The sequence below is a fragment of the Ptychodera flava genome, chromosome 21, assembly GCF_041260155.1.
Source record: "Ptychodera flava strain L36383 chromosome 21, AS_Pfla_20210202, whole genome shotgun sequence".
Taxonomy (NCBI): domain Eukaryota; kingdom Metazoa; phylum Hemichordata; class Enteropneusta; family Ptychoderidae; genus Ptychodera; species Ptychodera flava.
Window position 1 is genome coordinate 14,190,300 of NC_091948.1, and position 21,523 is coordinate 14,211,822.

The 21,523-nt window shown below is 36.7% G+C and overlaps 1 protein-coding gene across 1 annotated transcript in view; it reads right to left on the bottom strand.

Annotated features, from left to right (window-relative positions):
* The window catches only part of LOC139122217 (fibrillin-2-like), a 120,102-nt gene that overhangs the window by 66,525 nt on the left and 32,054 nt on the right, over positions 1 to 21,523 (bottom strand). Inside the window, 7 exon segments of the mRNA XM_070687641.1 lie at positions 299 to 424; positions 923 to 1,114; positions 5,410 to 5,538; positions 5,763 to 5,888; positions 6,312 to 6,437; positions 15,505 to 15,717; positions 19,558 to 19,683. Of these exon segments, the coding sequence (XP_070543742.1) occupies positions 299 to 424; positions 923 to 1,114; positions 5,410 to 5,538; positions 5,763 to 5,888; positions 6,312 to 6,437; positions 15,505 to 15,717; positions 19,558 to 19,683 (1,038 nt within the window).

Here is a 21,523-nt window from a genome sequence, read left to right on the forward strand (position 1 = left end):
AGAACATCTAAAGAATCTCTCATCAAGGAAAGGTTGGCTCACATTAATAATTTTAACACCTGTACTGTACACTATGCCATTCCAAACTTTAATTGGTAATACATGTCACATTGAAATGATAGGAAAAATTGTTAACCCTGGTGATTAAACATTTCACAAACTAAACACATAAACCTCGAGGTACAATAGCCAACTGTCACTCTCTTGTAATGAAAATGAGTGTTCTATATGTATGACACCTGAAATTTTCAAACACATAACACATTTATGTAAATTCGCAAAAAGAAAAGAACCTTACCAAGACACCTGGATCCTGTAGTGTCCAGAGTCAGACCAAAATCACACATACAGTTGTATGAACCTTCAGTGTTTTCACACTGTCCATTTAGACATGCCATTGGGTTGATTTCACATTCATTCACATCTGAATGGAAAGAGGATTACAAAGCGATACTGTCAAAAACAAACAACATGAATTTTGATGCGCATTTATTAAATTGTTTCTGTCATGTCTGTGACAGAAACAATTTAGAAAAGTTAGAAAATTTCATTTAACAAGGCTTATAACTTGTCTGTTGGTATGCATGTCAACCTCATGCACCACAGATAGTAAGATTAAGTATACTTTCGTAAATCTGTTAACCCTTTTGAGTGCTGTAATTTTTCCCACCAAAATTTTAGTGCTACATTTTACCAATTTTTATGATTTTTTTGTATTTTTTGATAATTTTGAACCAAATGGACATCACATTTCATCAGCTCCAGTTTTTATCAAAATTTTGGCTAATATGTAGGAAATTTGACTGGGATGTAGTTTGTAAAGGCAAAAAAATTGACTTTGGCGTGCAAAGGTTTAAATTTAAATCAAAATGTTTGGCCACACACTAGAAAGTAGGAGACTTAGTTTTGGTGTGATACATACCTTCACAGTTTCCACCTGGCTTTCTGACGAATCCAGGCTGGCATTTTCTGTCTGCTGTTGAACAACGTTCACAAGGGCTACCCCAGGCCAAACCAAAGGTAGCACAACATTCTGCTTTCTTCATCAATCCCATCAGGTCTCCCTCACACCGATCATCACGGAGTTCGGACCAACATTTGCCCAGTCTGTTATCTTTAATATAGACGTGTTAACATTTTGTAAAAAACTTAAAATTCAGTTGATGAATTGAAAAAACTTGCTCTTCTCAGCAATAGCAGTGTTTTTTGCAAAGGTGGAGAGCCAGTGTTTTTGCTAAAGTTAGGGAACATTGGTTAATGATTTTGGGAGCACCAGTAAAATTACTGCCATCCCCTTATTCTATTGTATTAATATACCAAGGGGAACCCCAGTAAAATGACTGGGTAACCCCGGTAACATTTACCTACTTACCGCCCTTAACAAAACAAGTCATCGTTGATGACACAGTCCCCACTTGTTAATGGGTACTTTGATTACAGGTCCTCAGAGAGGATAGAGTCCTCTTCATTAGGTCTGTGATAAAAATACTGTGATAAAAATACTTTTGAATAAATTCGCTTGATACATGTCTGAGTTCAGGACATGAAAAAATCATAACAAAATGGCCGCACAGCAGCTATATTGAATTGTATCACAAAACAAATTAACGTGCAAATGTATGACCGATCGTATCACAAAACAAATTAACGTGCATATGTATGACATTGGTCAATCTCCTTTTACCAACTTTGAATAAAATCGCTTGATACATGTCTGAGTTATGGTTCTGGACATGAAAAAAACGCAATAAAATGGCCACACGGCGGCCATATTGGATTGTATTACAAAACAAATCAATGTGCATGTGTATGACATAGGTCAATGTCCTTGTATCCAAGTTGAATAAAATCGGTTGAGATATGCCTGAGTTATGGCTCTGTACATGAAAAAATCGTAACAAAATGGCCGCACAGCGGCCATATTGGATCGTATCACAAAACAAATTAATGTGCATAGCTATGACATTGGTCAATGTCCTTGTACCAACTTTGAATAAAATCTGTTGAAACATGCCTGAGTAATGGCTCTGTACATGAAAAAATCATAATAAAATGGCCGCCTGGCGGCCATATTGGATCGTATCGCAAAACAAATTGACGTGCATATGTATGACATAGGTCAATGTCCTTGTACCAACTTTGAATAAAATCGATTGAGATACGCCTGAGTTATGGCTCTGTACATGAAAAAATCGTAACAAAATGGCCGCACGGCGGCCATATTGGATTGTATCACCAAAAAAATTGAAGTGCATATCTATGACATTGGTCAATGTCCTTGTATCAACTTTGAATAAAATCAGTTGAAACATGCCTGAGTTGTTGCTCTGTACATGAAAAAATCGTAATAAAATGGCCGCCTGGCAGCCATATTGGATCGTATCACGAAACAAATCAACGTGCATCTGTATGACATATGAAGTAATCCTTGTACCAAGTTTGAATGAAATCGCTCCAGGCATCTCTGAGATATCTGCGTGAACGGACGGACGCACGGACGGACGCACACACGGACGCACGCACGGACATGACCAAACCTATAAGTCCCCCCGGACGGTGTCCGTGGGGACTAAAAACAAGAGAACGTTGGCAAATCAAATGATTTAGGAAGCCAGGAAACATTTCAACTGTCCCCTAATCTGAATGCATTGATACACAAAGGGGGGACCTTGGTAAAATGACAAGGAACCCCGGTAGGATTTACTTGCTTCCCACCACCCTTAAAACTCTTATTAGCTATGGTTGTATTACATTTCAATATCTTGCAAGTTGTCAATAAAAGTGAGGACTAAGTTTACTCAATTAAGACCCTTAATTAAAAGCAACTTAGATTAAAACTTACATGATCAAAGTTCTACAATTTACAATTTTATATTTATTTCTTACAAAAGTTTCACACGTCACACAAGTTTCACAATTTCAAATGTTACAGTCATTTTCTTGATTAAAATAAATTTATTCAAGCCATAAATAGAAACTCAGAAAAATATAAATTCAGCATCTGGGAAATATTTCAAATTAAGTTTTATACTCTGCAGAAGGAAGTTCCTCACAATGCTTTAGGGCTGATATGATACAATGTAAGAAAGTCATTTTCTTTTTTACAATGATAAGCAGTATCATTCAGTGTTTTGTACATTCTGCATAAATGTAGTAAATTTAGTGAATCCAGGAATTTGTCTTTTTACATCATGCAACATCAGTTAATTTCTTTGCTTACACATGTAATATCAGTTATTTCTTTGCTCTAAAGGGAAAGAAAATTTTGCAACTACCGTTAAAACTGGGCAGTGGTGTTACCATTTTTGCCCTTAAACAATTAAAGTGCTCAAGGCTTTAACAAAAATCATTATCATTGTTAACTGTCTCTCAAATACAGAAATGACTTAAAGCAGCATCTTGAATTAGTTGAACTATTTTTCCAGTGAACAAGATTGACAGTGATTTTATTGTGCAAATCAGACAACATCAGGGCTTCCAATTTCAAAACCACTGACATGTGTTCACAAGCCTAAGCAGAAACACAGCATGAAAAGGGTGTAGAATGTTTGCTATATGCCGTATAATACAGCAAAAGTAGACAAAAGTAATCTAGCAAATGTTCAGAGGGTACTACATGGTCTTCATGATCTTAATAGGCTTGTTTTGTCCAACAGACATTATTTAGATTTAAACCAAGAGTTTTTAAAGTGCTTTATTCTCCAATGCACCATTCTCCTTAAGATTGGTGGTGTCACTGCACTTTGTACAATGCACGTATTGATTAAAGGAACATAAACATCTACATTCTCAATCAAACTGCTGTATCTTAAAAGGCTGATTTATGATGACTAACCCTGACAATTTCAGAAGTAGGTCGCCAAATTCCCATTGAAAACATAACCTGCAGATCCCAATAATCAAAAGCAATGTGATATCAAATAACTATGTGATAACTTCTGAGAAATCCAATTCTACGCTAAAAGTACACAATTCCCTGTGTTTTCATGATTTTAACAAACTCATGTAGATCATCCCTGAGGACCTTCATATTGAATTTCAAAGCAACCTGATATAGTGACAAGTGGTGTCAGACAGAGAAGAAGACTGTCCCAAAAAAAGAAAAAATTTGCTCAAAAGATACAAATACAAAGACTTTACCTCTATTTCAACAAACCTGACTGACATCACCCCTTGGAACATGCATACCAAGTTTCAGAGCAATTAGAAAAGCGATTTCAGAGAAGATTTTTTGAAAAAATTGTGGAAAGTTGCCCCAAAATACAAAATATGAAAATTTCACCAAAATTTGAACAAACCTGACTGGGGTCACCCTGAGGAACATGCATACCAAGTTTCGAAGCAATCAGACAAGCACTTTCAGAGAATAAAATTTTTTGACCAAAAGCAGAAAAATTACTCCCAAAATATACACTTGCAAATCTCACCAGAATTTGAAAGCACCTAACTAAGATTACCAAAAGAAACCTGCATGCCAAGTTTCAACTAGTTACAGAGTTTTAGCAATTTGCTGCAGTTTCCTTTTTTGACCTCATATGCATATTTTTGACAATGGCATATTCGTTTGGACGAATTCATATCTCCACCCCTGGGTACAACTGTATATTAAATATTAAGATGGTAGGTGCTGCAGTTTTTGAGCTTTGATGAGGATGGACATACATACATACATACATACATACATACATACAGACAGATAGATATAGATACAGACGTCATCGACTTACCATTTATATATACATGTACATACATTTTGGAATTTTCCACAATGAGTTTGGAAGGTGTACCCATAGGTAAGTAAATCTTTTTCACATTTTGTGTTCCGATAGATAATATGACAGTTTTAAATTCCATAGTGCTGTCCTGTGGACAACATTGTTAGTCAGTTATACTTTTACAAGTCAGTTAAGTTATACCGTTACTCTCGGTGGTCTGTCAGGCCATGACAAATCATTGATCAGAGGAAAATGCAGGGGGTCCTGAACCAGTGGATTTGCTCACCCTAGGCTAGACTGGTGTAACAAACCAACAGATCACTCTTTACCTCAGGATTACCTCATGAGATCTGGAGTAACTGTGGTGTTTGCAGAATGATGTGTGGTAACATGGGACAAGCTGCACATCATATAATGCACTGAGTATTGCCAACAAGTCACTGGTAGTTTTTGTCAAATAAGAGACACCACAACTACACAAGGACTAATTGTTTCATCCATTTGCAAGCAGCTGGTAAGTTTACTGAGTCCTGCAAGATGTCACCACAAATAGAAATTCATCTATTTATCTACTCTGTAAGGACACTTCCAAATCTATCAATATTCTCCAAGAGTTGGCTGGCCGACATCAGGATTGTGTTATTGATGGCTACCAATGTACATCTCTCATTGAAGCTTGGGATTGGACACTTACCAACACAGATCCTCTGGGTGGAATCCAGTTTAGTGCCTGGTTCAGTACACTCACATCGGAAGCCGCCTGCATAGTTGATACAGATACCATCAACACATTGGGAGGGGACAATATTGCACTCATTGACATCTGTGAAGAATAGATGATGAAAGCAAAATAAGCATTCTTGCAACATCAAACTTAGACTACTTATACAAGATCTCTTCTCCTCATATCACATCAGAAAATATCATTTACTTTCCAAACCCAAAGATCATAATTTCAGCTTTACACATAAATCCTGAGAAGGAATAAGATCAGAAGATTTGCTCTGAAATGTTCTGCAGCACGTTACATCTGAAGTTGGATCTTACCACTGCAGCCAAGTGTCAAGGGATCCAGCTGGTACCCAGATGAGCATTCACAGGTGTAGCTACCCGGAGAGTTACGACAAACGCCATCGGCACAGAGAAGACGGTTAACAGCACACTCATTGACATCTGGGAAAATACAAGCAAAATATTATTACAGTGTGGTGATAATTCTTTCATTTAAATATATGCTATTACTTACTGAGTGATTGTATTAACTCCATACTTTGCGTAGTACACCTTATCACTTCACATTCTGCAGTTCAATTGCTAATTACGAATTTAAAAGTCACTATTCTTTTTCGCTATGATTTTGGCTTTTTTCTCCTTCAATATGGTATGAAGTTTGAAAACATGCTATAATAGATGGTAGGAAAGCATCGGAGGTCAACGTTATCTGACTATCAATACAACTGATCTGATACCTTGACTGAATTTGTGTTTTTCATCAGGTTTCACACAGTTGCCAGGAGCACCATATGCCAAGAACATTATGAATCTCCCTTTCATATTTCTACGGGAACACCAATAATAAATAGAAAAGATTCTTACCAAGACACTGTTTGCCAGTACTATCCACTTGGTACCCGTCGTGACAGCTACATTTGTAGTTGCCATTCATGTCTTCACACACACCATTCAAACAAATGTTCGGATTTAGAGCACACTCATTGATGTCTGAGGTATGATGAGAAAAATTACAATATAAGTGAATGAAAACTGCTGATCAATGGAGAATGTTATTTTTAACTTCATCAGAAAGCTCTAATTGGTTGTATTTGCCCTTCTAAGTATGCCCAACTGTTTTTAATGGATGATGGTTGAACCTATGAGTGGTAAAACGTGGGTGAAAAACAGATCAAGTATGCACTCTCAAACATTCAAAGTGATAAACCTTTTCCAGGGAAATTTTTAAGCAATTTTTAATGAAAGTGTAGAGGTTGTAAATCAACAAGACCATATTGTATTATAAAGGCTTAAAATTGATAAACACTAGATGATAGGATAAGAATGCTTGGACAATGTTTGTGATTTTCAAAAACATCAGGCATTGCACCTCTTTGAATTCAAAACAAACTGTTCCATTGTATACAAACTTTATGTTACATGAACTGCATCAAGTCAATATTGCTAAAAGTATGACAAATAAATCACAAAGACCTACATATAGAATAACATATAACATGTGCATTAGATAAGCACACGCACAAATCAATAGGGGTACAACATCAAAAAATATGCCCCTTTGGCTTCCAAAACTTTTATGCATCTGGTTTTACATTACTCTACCCTATCATATGCATACTTTAAATTAAATACACGTTTGGTCTAAAGCTACATATGTTAAAACAATGATATAAACATCTAAAACAAATTCATGGAAAATCACTGTACACTGGTAATTTTCATCACAGACAACAACATTTAATGAACACACAACTTTATACTACTATACCCACACACATACACACATACATACATATATATACACATGCATACACACACTGTTACGTGCAGAGAAAACGAACAAAAGGGTGAACTCAGCAGTTAACGTTTAAACAAAATTTATTACGAAAATAAAACTAATTGCTAAGTCAGGGATAGAGTACAAGCTTTAAAAGTGTACAGACTACTTATCTCAGCTGGGACGGCAAAGCTCCAGTCTCAGAGTTGTAACAGTCTGTCGGACGAATGAACAGTCCTTTGGCTTGCAGGCTTGCAGTTGCACAAAGTCCACAGTGTAAATCCAGCGTTGGCAGTGAAAGTCTTGAAAAGTCTTGAGAATGACTACTGCTGGAGTTTAGTAACACACAAGAGACACGATCCCAAAAGTCTGACTGGAAGCTGTGCACGTCCCTTTTATAAAGGCATATAAGAACAATCTAGAACTTTTATTGACATGCTAATTACTGTTCTAAAATTATCTCTCTTACACAACTAATCAACTTTCCAGAACATTCCAAACATGACTAATTGAATTCAAGGTTGTGAGGTCATTAAGGGCAGTGACCTTGAGAATGTTCTAGACTAATTGAACTCAGGTCATGATGAGTGTGGGGTAAATGACCTACATAACACACCCCCTCTTCAAAAAAAGAAAATTTTTAAAGAAAAATCTTTCTTTTGCAAATGTAATCTTGAAAAAGATTTAAGTACTCAAAATTTTTTTACTCTAAAGTAAAATTTCTTGAAAGTGAACAACAATAAACTCTAAATACGAGAGAGACAGTCTGCAATTAAATTGTCTCTGCCTTTGATATGTCTAATGTCAAGATTAAACTCCTGTAACATTAAACTCCATCTTAGCAATCTCTGATTTTTGCCTTTAAATTTCCTGTCCTACAGTATGTCCGAGGTAAGTTACCCTTGCCCACCAACCAAACTCAGATTTGGCAAGGTTGACAGTCAACATTGCTTTGCTCAGTCTCTCAAAGAACTTCCGCATGAGCTTGATGTGTTCCTCCCAGGTGTCACTATACAGGACGACGTCGTCAACGTAGGCTGCACACCCGTCTAGCCCGGATATGACGTCGTTGATCATCCGTTGGAACGTTGCCGGAGAGTTCTTCATTCCAAATGGCATCACCTTGTACTGGAACAATCCGTCTGGTGTAACAAAGGCGGATATTTCACGAGCACGATCCGTCAGAGGGACTTGCCAAAATCCCTTCAGTAGGTCAAATTTCGTCACATACTTGGCTTTTCCCACTCGGTTGATGCAGTCATCAATCCTCGGGATTGGGAAAGTGTCTGTCTTTGTTAAAGTGTTGACCTTCCTAAAGTCCGTGCACATACGATAACTGTGATCTGATTTGGGAACAAGTATGCACGGCGAACTCCAGTTACTTTTACTGGGTTCAATAAAGTCATTGTCCAGCAGGTATTTGACTTCTTCCTGGAGATATTTTGCTTTTGTTGGATTCAGTCTGTATGGATGTTGTTTTACAGGCTTACTGTCCCCAACATCAACGTCGTGATAGATGACGTTTGTCCTCGTTGGAACATCTTGAAACAGGTGTTTATATTCATGGAGCAGTTCTTTCACCTGTTGTTGTTGTTCTGGCTGGAGGTGTGCCAACTTTGTAGACTCCAGCTTCTCCAGGATTTCTGAGTTCTGAAGCTTGACCGAGCCCAGCTTTGAGTTTAGAGTATTTTCACTCAAGTCAGTTTCAGTATCACTATCTTCATAATGGCCAGAACTGACTGTACTGACAGGCTTTGTTTTAGTAGGATTATCCCTATCCAAATATGGCTTAAGCATATTTATGTGACATAGCTGTTTTTGTTTTCGCCTGTCAGGTGTTATTATGATGTAATTTAAATCACTCAATTTCTTATCAATTAGATATGGCCCAAAGTAACGAGCATGGAGTGGTTTGCCAGGAACCGGAAGCAGAACAAGAACTTTTTGACCTGGTTCAAACTTCCGTTTTGAGGTGTTTTTATCGTATTTGGTTTTCATTGACTGCTGAGATGACTCAAGATTTTCTCTGGCTAATTCACATGCTTTAGAGAGTCTTGTACGAAAATCTGACACATATTGCAAAATATTCAGACAATCATCGTCGTCAGACAGGAATTTCTCTTTAACGAGCTTAAGTGGGCCACGGACTGTATGTCCAAATACAAGCTCAAATGGGCTAAAACCAAGAGACTCTTGAATTGACTCTCTAACAGCAAAGAGCAGAAAATGAATTCCTTCATCCCACTGCTTCTCTGTGTCAAAACAGTAGGTCCTAATCATGTTTTTCAAAGTTTGATGAAATCGCTCAAGAGCACCCTGACTTTCTGGATGATAGGCGGATGACCTATACTGTTTAATGCCTAGCTGATCCATTACTTGTTGAAAAATACCAGACATAAAGTTGGAGCCTTGATCGGACTGGACACATTTAGGGAGGCCAAATAAAGTGAAAAATTTGACTAAAGCTCTCACTATAGTCTTTGTCTTTATATTTCTCAGTGGTATGGCTTCTGGGAACCGAGTTGATGTACACATAATTGTCAACATGTACTCATTTCCTGATCTTGTTTTTGGTAGGGGCCAACACAGTCTATTAGAATCCTACTAAATGGTTCTTGAAATGCAGGAATTGGTTGTAAAGGGGCCTTTGGAATGGTCTGATTTGGCTTTCCTACCATTTGACATGTGTGACAAGTTTTACAGAAATGTGCTACATCCTGCCTGAGATTAGGCCAATAAAAGTGACTGAGAATTTTGTGATAAGTTTTCCTTACTCCCAAATGACCAGCCCAGGGCGTTTCATGGGCCAGGCGCAATATTTCAGCACGATAGGGCTTTGGAACCACAATTTGATGTTTTATAGCCCAATCGTCATCAACCAAAACATCTGGAGGTCTCCATTTACGCATGAGAATACCAGATTTTGTATAATAGGAAACAGAGCTATCTGAAGTTTTACCTTCATCATCTACCCTGTCAAACAAAGACAAAATATCTGGGTCTTTGTGTTGTTCTGCAATGAGATTTGATCTAGAAAATGTCTGACTTTGGTCAGCAGAAGTTTTACTGGAAGTTTCAAATCCACGAGGGATAACGGAATGATCCGTGTCAAACACCTGACTGAGAAAGGTGTCATTTAAGTCAACATCTGTGACATTATTTTTGAGAGAATTTTGATTCTCGGAAGTTTTCTTTGACATGGCCCGAGTAATGGCACATGAAGGAAATAAATCGGGTATCTCTTGTTCAATTGGCTCTGGATCCTGATCTAAAGTAGGATTATCAGTCACAAGTGGATTAGTAATGACCTTGTCCCCAGCAAGGTCGTTTCCAAGAAGAAGGTGAATCCCTTCAAAAGGCAAAAAAGGCCTAATACCTAAAGCCACAGGTCCAGAAACAAAGTCCGAAGACAAATAGACATTATGGAGAGGAACAGGAATGTAGTCATTACAATCTACCCCCTTAATAAGAACTTTAGAACCTGAAAATGACTTTTCAGAAAACGGCAGGGTATCTGCCAACAAAAGAGACTGGGAAGCCCCGGTATCTCTTAAAATTTTGACAGGGGTAGCGGAAGAGAAATCACTAGAAAGTGATATAAAACCATCATGAATAAATGGTTCGAAAATACCCATAATGCTATCTTGAGAAGAATTGACCTTGACCTCATTAATTGGGGTTGAGAGGGATTTAACCTCAGAAAATGTGTTACACACATTATTAGACTCTAATTGAGTTGATGAAGAAATAAAGCCGGTGGGCTTAGATCCACTTTGACCACTTTGACCTTCACGTTTTCTTTTCAATTTGAAACACTCTGACATTAAATGGCCGTCTTTCTTACAATACTTACAAGAAAGTGTACCGAACTGTCTGTCAGAAGGAGATTGAGACTTGGGTCTGATGATGTGGAAGTGTTACTTGAATTGTGTGAACTGCTGTCATTTGATTTCCTACTCTCCTTTGAGAAATTCTTGGATGAAAAGGAGGAGTTAAATTTACCTGCATTGTTTCTGTATGAAAAGGACTGGGATGGTTTGCTGAGAAATGAAGATTTGTGGGTCAATGAATAATCATCGGCCAAACGTGCAGCAACCTCCAATGTATCTGCCTTTTGTTCATTGATAAACGTCTTGATGTCACTCCGGATGCACCTTTTAAATTCCTCAATCAAAACAAGTTGTCGTAATTTGTCATAATTCTGACTGACCTTTTCCGAAGAACACCAACGATCAAACAGTTGTTCTTTTGTTCGAGCAAATTCAACATAAGTTTGATCCTTCACCTTCTCACAATCCCTAAATTTCTGACGGTAAGCTTCAGGCACCAACTCATAGCCCTTGAGAATTAATTCCTTCACAGAATCATAATTTGAAGCCTGCTCTACTGACAACTGAATGTAAATTTCTCTGGCTTTACCCACCAAAGCACTCTGCAAAAGCATAGACCAGGACTCCTTAGGCCAATTCAGACTCTGAGCAATTTTCTCAAAATGAAGGAAATATTTATCAACATCCTTTTCTTGGAAAGGGGGAACTAACCTGAAATGCTTAGTGATGTCAAACTTGTCTGAAGGGAAGAATTTTCCTGACTGTCCAAGCTCTAAACGTTTTATTTCTACCTGTAATCGCTGTTCTTCTAATCGCAATTCTTTTTCTCTCTGTCTTTCTTCCATTTCTAATCTTTCCTGCCTTTCTTTTTCTTTCTGTCTTTCTTCCATTTCTAACTGCATTCGTATTTTTTCTTTTTCTAATGCCTGTCTCTCTTTTTCCATTTGTAATTCTTTTCTTTCTGTCTTTCTTCCATTTGTAATTCTAGTTTCTTAATCTCCAAATTTGTCTGCAATTCTAATTCTAATTTTCTGAGTTCAGAGGAAGACTTAGGCTCATAATCTTTTAAGGCAGACTCCTCAAAATGGCCAGAATTAACTAAATGTTTTGCAATCTTGAACTGTATTTCTCGCTTGCGCATAGATCTTTTGACATCTACTTTAAGGAAATTTGCCAGTGCTATGAGGTTGTCTTTTCTGAGGGAATTAAATGTGTCCTGATCAAGGTCATCCATAAATTCGTCTGGCTTAAATTCCGCCATGATTAAATTTCGCTGAGTTCACAGTATATAGTAGTTTTGAAAAGCTGTCAAAATGTTGTCAAACGGCTCAAAATATTCGTATCCCGGACGAGCCCCCAATTTTGTTACGTGCAGAGAAAACGAACAAAAGGGTGAACTCAGCAGTTAACGTTTAAACAAAATTTATTACGAAAACAAAACTAATTGCTAAGTCAGGGACAGAGTACAAGCTTTAAAAGTGTACAGACTACTTATCTCAGCTGGGACGGCAAAGCTCCAGTCTCAGAGTTGTAACAGTCTGTCGGACGAATGAACAGTCCTTTGGCTTGCAGGCTTGCAGTTGCACAAAGTCCACAGTGTAAATCCAGCGTTGGCAGTGAAGGTCTTGAAAAGTCTTGAGAATGACTACTGCTGGAGTTTAGTAACACACAAGAGACACGATCCCAAAAGTCTGACTGGAAGCTGTGCACGTCCCTTTTATAAAGGCATATAAGAACAATCTAGAACTTTTATTGACATGCTAATTACTGTTCTAAAATTATCTCTTTACACAACTAATCAACTTTCCAGAACATTCCAAACATGACTAATTGAATTCAAGGTTGTGAGGTCATTAAGGGCAGTGACCTTGAGAATGTTCTAGACTAATTGAACTCAGGTCATGATGAGTGTGGGGTAAATGACCTACATAACAACACACACACACACACACACACACACACACACACACACACACACACACACACACACACACACACACACAAGATACACACAACACTCACATTTATAAAATGGTAGAACAATGTACAAAGTATAAGATGTACCAATATATATTGTACAGGATGGCCAGCTTATGAACAGAACAATAATTGACAACTGCATCTACTTGGACAGACTACATGCTCTAAGAACTAATTAAAGTCAAAATTTGAACATTTCAGGAAAAAAATCAGATATCATGGCATTTTTTGAGACCATGCACTTTCCTTACAGAGGTGTGAAATATGCCAACTAGATTTTAATTTGCCAACCATAGATGCCCTAGTCTGTGTTTTGTCTACTTTTATCAAATTTTGTACTCAGGTCAAGTCAATCTTGATAAATTGCCTTATCAGTCACATTATTTTCAAAATCATTTTTTTATGTCATACAAAGATGTAACAATGAATGAGATTTTCATTTTCATTTCATACCCTTTAATGATAAACATTCTTATTCAATTTATATTTACACAACACATCACTTGTCTGTTCAGAATAAAAGTTTTAACTTTTTTCTGGACCACACTATTATAGTGAATGCAATATGGTTTTACTATCACTTAATTTTTAGTTTTGCCAGGGTTAAATGGTGTGCCTGATGTTGGGGATGAAACTGTGACTAACTTTTAAACAAATGGCTTGGTAAAATGGTACAGTCCACAGCAATTTTGGTATTGACTGGAAAGGGAAATAATCATATGTCAATCAAATTATGAAATGCAAAGGGAAGAAATCATATGTCAATCAAAATTATGAAATGCAAAGCTGTTGAAAATCGCTGACCTCATCAAAGAGATTGTACAAGTGAACACCTACTGTAATGATGTCACAGTTAATTGACACTGAGGTTCTGTACAGTCATGAACAATATGAAAGGGCAATTCTATTGCTGTGTGGTTAAGACATGGATACTGATACTGGGTGGATGATAATCACTGGCTGCTGCCTCACCATCAACCAAAGAGGAGGGACCACTTGGGGGGTAAGAATAAAACACACTTGCAATTCATTTTTTCCTCCTACGTCTTTATTTAGAAACTTCTAATGATATGTTTTCTTACGACAGAGTTTGATTTGGTCTTTTAGGGGAAAGGGTCAGAAAATAAAAATACCTAAATATTGCAATCAATAGGGATGTAAATTGTAAGACTTCACAACCTTTGTACTTGGTATTTGAAATCTCCTACTATTAAATCCCGTGGCATAAGAAGTACATGGTATTTCTGAAAAAAATAATACATTTAGAACTTAATTGGAAATATCAGAAAGTACAGTTGCCGCACTGATTTTTACTTTTCAAGACGAAGCAAACAGAGAATTTCCAGCTGTTGTATGCATCATCATACCAGCTTCTTTGCGACAGCTGCTAATGCATAGCCATTTGCAGTGAGCAAGCAAGGCCTATTATAAGCCACTGTTTACAAGACTTGGGTATTGAGCATGCCGGCGACTACTGCATGCATAATTTTTAAGCAAATGAAAAACAAAAACATGAAAAGAACAAAATCAATTCTCTTTTGGGGTATGGTAGTTACTTAATCATATTCTAGGCAAGAAAAGAACATGGCTGAATTTCTGACAAATATCACAAACATATACCAAACTTTTGCTCTTTTGAGTATAAAGGGTATAATGTACTGAAAATATTCCTTATCTATTTGCTCTTCCAATAGTTCAAATCAATTTTTAACCATGAAATTTCTCACCAGTTCAAATAATTATAATCCTATCATTATAGAAATATTGCACTTGCTCAAATCCACTTGTGCAATAAGGCTAAAGTCACTTGCTCAAAAACTCAAATTCAAGCTCTTAATTAATATGGATTTGTGAAAAACTTTCACTAAAATCCATCAGCAGAACTTTAGACAGATATACAAACACATAGAACAACAAAAATACAGGCAGACAGGCACACAGACATTGTCATCAGCTCATGTTGGTGCAGCAGAACTAAACTATGGAAGAAATGCTTAACAACATTCAAGACTTTAGCAGGACTGCTCAATCACACACACACAACAAACTTTCACATCCTGAAATTACTGACTGGGGACACTAGAAATGCTAGCAAGCTGCAACATAGAATCAATGTAAAGCATTTCACATTTGTTATTTGCATGAGCATTCGAAGCCTACTGCATTACTAATATCTATTCACATCATTTGTGACTGTGTTCAATGACACATTTACATTGCAATGACTTGAAATAAATACATGACATTCCTTTACTAGTGGAGTGAAATTTTATTTGTGACAAAACAAAGTTCCTTGGATGACTGCAAATGCCTCAGAAGTCTGAGCTGCCTTTCAACTCCACATCGACAAAACAACTTGGCTACTGGAATAGAGTCACTTTTGCACAAATGTTGTATAATGAAAGGCAAAGGGTATGAACGAATGATCCTGAATTTTTGACCAGCAAAGAGAAGAAAGATCAAAGCTTACCTTTGCCATCTGCATCTTTGCCATTACCAAATCTGCACAGCTGATTAAACTCCACAGATTGCTCTGATGGACACCTTGAGCAAGGGCTGCCCCATCCCATGGGTTTATCCATTGACACCATGGAACAGCAACAAGAGGATTTTGTCACCATCATCAAAGATGGATCAACACAGCCTTCTTCGGTAACAGAGAAGCAAGTACCCTTTCTGGCCTCTGCAAAGCAAAAATTAAAAGAACATCACAGTCAGACTAATGTTTAAGTTTCTTTACGTTTGTTCATTATTTTACTTTTTTAAAATATAACTTATTTAGCCATTCTGTTATATAAAGCGAGCAACTATTGTTGTGAATCCACAAAGAAGCACATATTTTAGCACTCTCATGCCATGATCTACTTCTTTACAAAGGTCAGACTTCAGTTTGTAGAAAACAAAGCAAAACTATTTACTACTATTTGATTTTTTAAAGAGGTGTAGCTGTTACTTAAACAAGTGAATTCCATTCCTGAAAACAACAGTTTTTCAAGTACATCCAGATACACAACAAAAATTGGCACCGTGCAGCTAGACCTTTAGAGTTAATGACTTGGGGGCCTTAATCAAATCTATTGTATTTTGAGATTATTTACCTAAGTTCTCTATTGTGATTATCTGTAATAATGACTCAAGTTGATTTCAAACAGAACAGGAAAGGCTATAGACTTTCAACTTCACACATCACTGGCTAAATGTAAATGGGGCATAGCCATTGGGCTTGAAGCTACAGGACTTGTAGCAGCAGACTGGTGCTTATTATTTTTTCAATCAAAGAGTTCATGCCACGGCGTGCAAGTCTGGGAATGCTTTTGTTTCAGTGTGCTACAATTAAAGGTAAAATAGCAGAATAGGAAATACTTCTGACTGGCATTCATTGCATTCCAGCAAGGAGAAAAACAAGGCTAACTATCAACAACATGAATGGCCCGGCAAACCAAAAGAATGCAGTTTTCCTGCATACCATCATCAACTGAATATAACTGTTTCATCATTTTACACTTGATAGCCAGCATTCTAATAAAGACATCTATGTTACATTGACCTGAAATTCTTGGTTATGAAAATAGCCTAAAGATAATGGTCATACTGCGAATCATGGATAATCTGTTGTACATATCCCTTTTTTGCAAAAACACACTTGTTAGAGGAAAATAATGTGTGGCTACACCACAGTATTATATCAAAATTGATATTTCGTAGTACAATTTTACACATTCATATTGTCAAACTGTAAAACTCAATCATTTAAAACGTCGACAAATTTTTTTGATATTCCTATGTATTTTTTAAGGGATTGGATTCAAACTCTACAAGTTGAATGTCTGTCTACTACATTGTCACAAGGAATGCTATTCATTTGCTGATACATCAATGGGGAACCTCATCATCTATTGTATTTGTGCTGGAAAACACGGGACCAACTTGCTTTGTATGTGTGTTTATAAGGTAGAATGTCAGTGACTGGTGCTGTTCTCATGCATAATAAGGCAACTATGACAAAACATGAGGGCTGAGACTCAATGTAAATACCCCCAGGAGAGTCTTGAGTGGGTACTACTATGCATCTCTCAACCTTGGTTTCCTATAAGGAAGATTGGATAGGGCCAAAGATTTTCATGAAGGCAGACATTCTCTCCATAATCAGTGATTGTGAAAGCCAAAATACTGGTCTAGCAGATGTTAATAGTGGTGAGTTTGTGGAAAATGTAAAATGTGGACGAAAAATCTCACTATGAAAACAACCTACATCACCACCATGTAAAAACAGGATTTGGTCTGATCTTGAAACTGAAAATACCAAGGATAACATTACAAATTACAGGGCACTGTGGAGAGTGATATATGCAGTGCTGGCACAATGCACTTGCTTTAGTGTTCCTACTAAGGCATTAAGACTTTAAAATCTGAAACAAATACACATTCAATGATGTTTCCCCCTCCCTGACATACTAGTGTTAAAAAAAATGAGAAAAGATCCACAGGTGGTTTAGCTCAGCTCACCACCATTAATTAACAAATGAATCACTATACTTCCATATTGAGTGATAACAATTCAGTTTTTAGAATTTCAGTTCATGCCAATCATGTATGCTAGTAGTATGAAATTACATATTAAAGAACTAAACTTTGCGTCTTAACTTGTACAAGTGTGGTAACTACCATTCTGATCTCCTCTCTTGTCAGAGATAGGATCCGATGGAATTACTTTGTGAGATGTAGACCTCACTACAGATATTCATAGCTTTCAATTTGGTGTTTTCTGTAAAGATTGGCAGTTTAGCACAGCAAATCAAAATAAGTTTTGCACTACCTGATCATGGCACTAAAGTGAATTCTGCACCACTTTTTCATTAATTATGGGTGAATCATTATTACTTGAATTCAAACCCACTTCTCTATAACTTTAGTGATATTTCAAGTTACATTTCCATTTGTAACATCTTTAAGCATGTTATTTCAGCTCTAAAGGTCAACATTTGACCTTGCAATTATGCAAGGGAAATGAGAAATCAACAGAAAGCGATGGTGCTTTCAGAAGAGTTTGCCAAGCTAAAAAGAATTTTCCGTTGTATAGATTCAATGTTTGTCACTGGCATTTGTGTGATCTAAACCAGGGAGTATAGGCACATAATAGAAAACTTTCAAATATATGATATGGTTCAGGCCAGTGCTGTGCATGCCTTCATTGCTTTGGATTCCTCAGTGGAAAGTCAATGATGACAGGAGCAAATCTTTGGACTTCATGTTCAAAGTCGGAAATGGTCATGAAATATTTGATTCTGAGATTGGCATCAATAACTCATCCTTTGTTTCTCAAATTTTGCTGTCCCTGCACATAATTACAGGATCAGACATAGACCACTGGCACTAATATGGGATGTTTAAAGTGTTACAGAAAGAGAATGCCAGTTTAGCATAAAAATTAATGACTGCAAACTTGATACATCACAATATCCAGAAGAACTTTATTTGCACACACTACTCTGCAAGCAGAATTTGAACATTACCAGCCAGCTTTTTTCATATGCTTGCCTAGTTCTATAAGCAAAACATAAACTCTGTTTACCAGTACCTGGACACTGCTGTCATTGAGCTCCACCAGGGAAGAGATGAACGAGACTTATGCTTGCAATATACATCAGTCGCTGGCGCCCAATAAAGAGCCAGAGTAACACAAGGTCACATTTTGACATATATGTCCTGACTTTGAGACCGGTGGCAGTGAAATGGAGGATGCACTTCTGCTTGTCCAACAACATGCATGGCAGAAATATTGACATTTGAACGTTTTGTCTGTACAATGTCGGCCTAAATGACTGTTATGGGATGGATTTGTCACATCTTTGATTTCTAGTTATCTGAATAAGATATTGTTGTAACTCACGACCTGGCTGTAGTAAAATTGTACGCTTAACAGAGCCATGTATGAGCATATGGCTGGAACTTTTATTCTACAAAGTGAAATTGGCGTAATCATTTGATTTGAATGAGAAAGAAATAGCCTTTTGTTTGCATATCATGTCACCATTAAATGAATGATTAATGGGTTTTTTGAAAGAATCCTACAACATAATTGCTCATTATTGTGACTTAACACCCTTTGCATACAGAGTCTTAAAAAGGTAAATCACATGTAAAACAACATACTACAGCTACCTCATCTGACACATTGACAGAAAATTTACATTCCTCTGTTACGAGTACATTTATGTATACTGCAGCTTAAAGTTCAAAAAACTCACACTCTCACTCACTTGTGAATAGAAATTGTGAACCAGAATAATGCAAGGAAAACTGAAAGTGGAATGAAGACTAGAATACAGACCACACTTCTGAGATGATCAAGATACAGCTCAGTACACTTGTGTACCTAATTTGTTGGCATGACATCAGGTAAAGTTTATACCTTGTCTTGCTGGGCGAGATACGCTCTGTACGCATCACATCCTATTAAGTGACAACTGATTATGAAACTGCAAAAAACAAAGTCAAACGTATGAAAGTCGTCATACTATACCTTTACAGTATCGTCCATTGGGGGCGAGTTCAAAGCCAGGGTAACATCTGCAGGTGAAACTCCCAGGATTATTCTGACAGAATCCATTGTCACAAATATCAGCCTCTTCCAAACATTCATTTACATCTGGAAAATAATATGATATTAATATGAACAACAACAGTCTAATTAATTAGCATTATGGGCTACAGATTAAATCAGATTTCTTTCCCACAGAGTGTACCTGTTTATCTCAGAAAACAATTCCTCATGTCTAATGAAGGGTAGATTTTGTAGCAGCATTGCATCAAACACAGTAATATTTCCTTCGATGATACACTTGAATATTGAAATTGGAGAAGTTCATTCTGATTGAAAACTGTAAGGAACACTACATTGAACAGTTCAGCTTGTTGAACTTGATGGGAGGCGACTTTTTCATCATTCTCAGGTCCTTGAAATACCATATTACAAAAATAATCTGGTATTGAATTCATGGTCAATAAATTCAAAAGTCATTTAAAATTCAAGGAATTGAAAGGACTGTTTCAGCAAATCTTCAACTTTCTTGGGTCCAAAATGCCATTGACAAGGTATCATTTTTACGATAAATCATTCTTACACATCATTTTCTCTATTATTATTTTGATATCATGACCGATCATTTCATCCGTTTGAAAATCCTGGTTGCTTATCAATTTTCCACAATTTTCCAGGACTCAATTTCGATTTTAAGGCCTTTTCAAGGACTTTCCAGGAGGACTGAAAATTCAAGGACTTCCTCCAAGGAGCCTGCAGACACTGATTGATGTCCATATGTCCTTTGACTACATCATAGAACAAACATTATTTGACATTGTCATCAATGAACACCCTTTCCACAATTTTTTGTGCAGGTCTTATACATTGTTGCCTGAAATATTTAAAATACGTATTATATGAGCAAAATGCATTCATCTAGCATTTTGCTTGATGTTTACACATCCCATTTTCTATTTGTATCTGCTAGGTACATGATGAAGTAGCTAAGGTCAGGTTGTGGGCAACCGATGGTTGGTCGCCTGCAACATTATAGGTAACCTTCTATAGGAAATCGCATTGCATGAGGAATGTAGAAAGAGATACAACTCTTTCCATAGGCCTAAGAACTTGTGAAGATTTTCTGTACCCTATCTCTAACCTCAAAAAAAGTATGTGAACAAGCGATCTAACGGTCGATAAAGCTTCACTGTATTACTAGTACGTATCTTAGTATCTTTGATAACTCACTTCAGGATGGCCAGACAAAAAAATGAAAAAATGCTGCAAAAATCAACACGAGTAATGATTTCATAATAAATTTCAACACATCACATTGAGATCATCCCTAGGACATGTCTACCAAATATCAAAGTTATCAGATGAGAAGTTTTTTTAAGAAACAAAGTTTTTGATCAAAAATGGCAAAAATTGCCCTAAAAATACAAAACTGCAGATTTCATCATAATTTCAATATATCACATTTATATCATCCCTATGAAACTGTATACCAAGTATCAAAGCTATCAGACAAGCTTTTTTGGTGAAAAAAATTCTTGACCAAAAATGACAAAAACTACCTTGAAAGTACAAATTTGCATATTTCTGCATAATTTGAACAAATCTGAAAGAAGTCATCCCAAGAAACCTACATGTATATCCCAAATATTAAAGCTCTCTGATGAGCAGTTTTGAAGAAGGAGAAGATTTTAAAAATTTGTTAACCAAAAGCGACAAAAATTGCCTTGAAAATACAAATTTACATATTTCATCACAATTTGAACAAATCTATGTAAGGTCATTGTTAGGGACCTGTATACCAAATATTAAAGCTGTCTGACCAGCAATTAAGGAGAAGATTTTTGCCCAAAAATAGCAAAATTTGCCTAAAAATTACAATTTGCATATTTCATCAAACTTTGAACAAATCGATTAAGGTCATCCCTGGAGACCTGTACTCAAAATATTA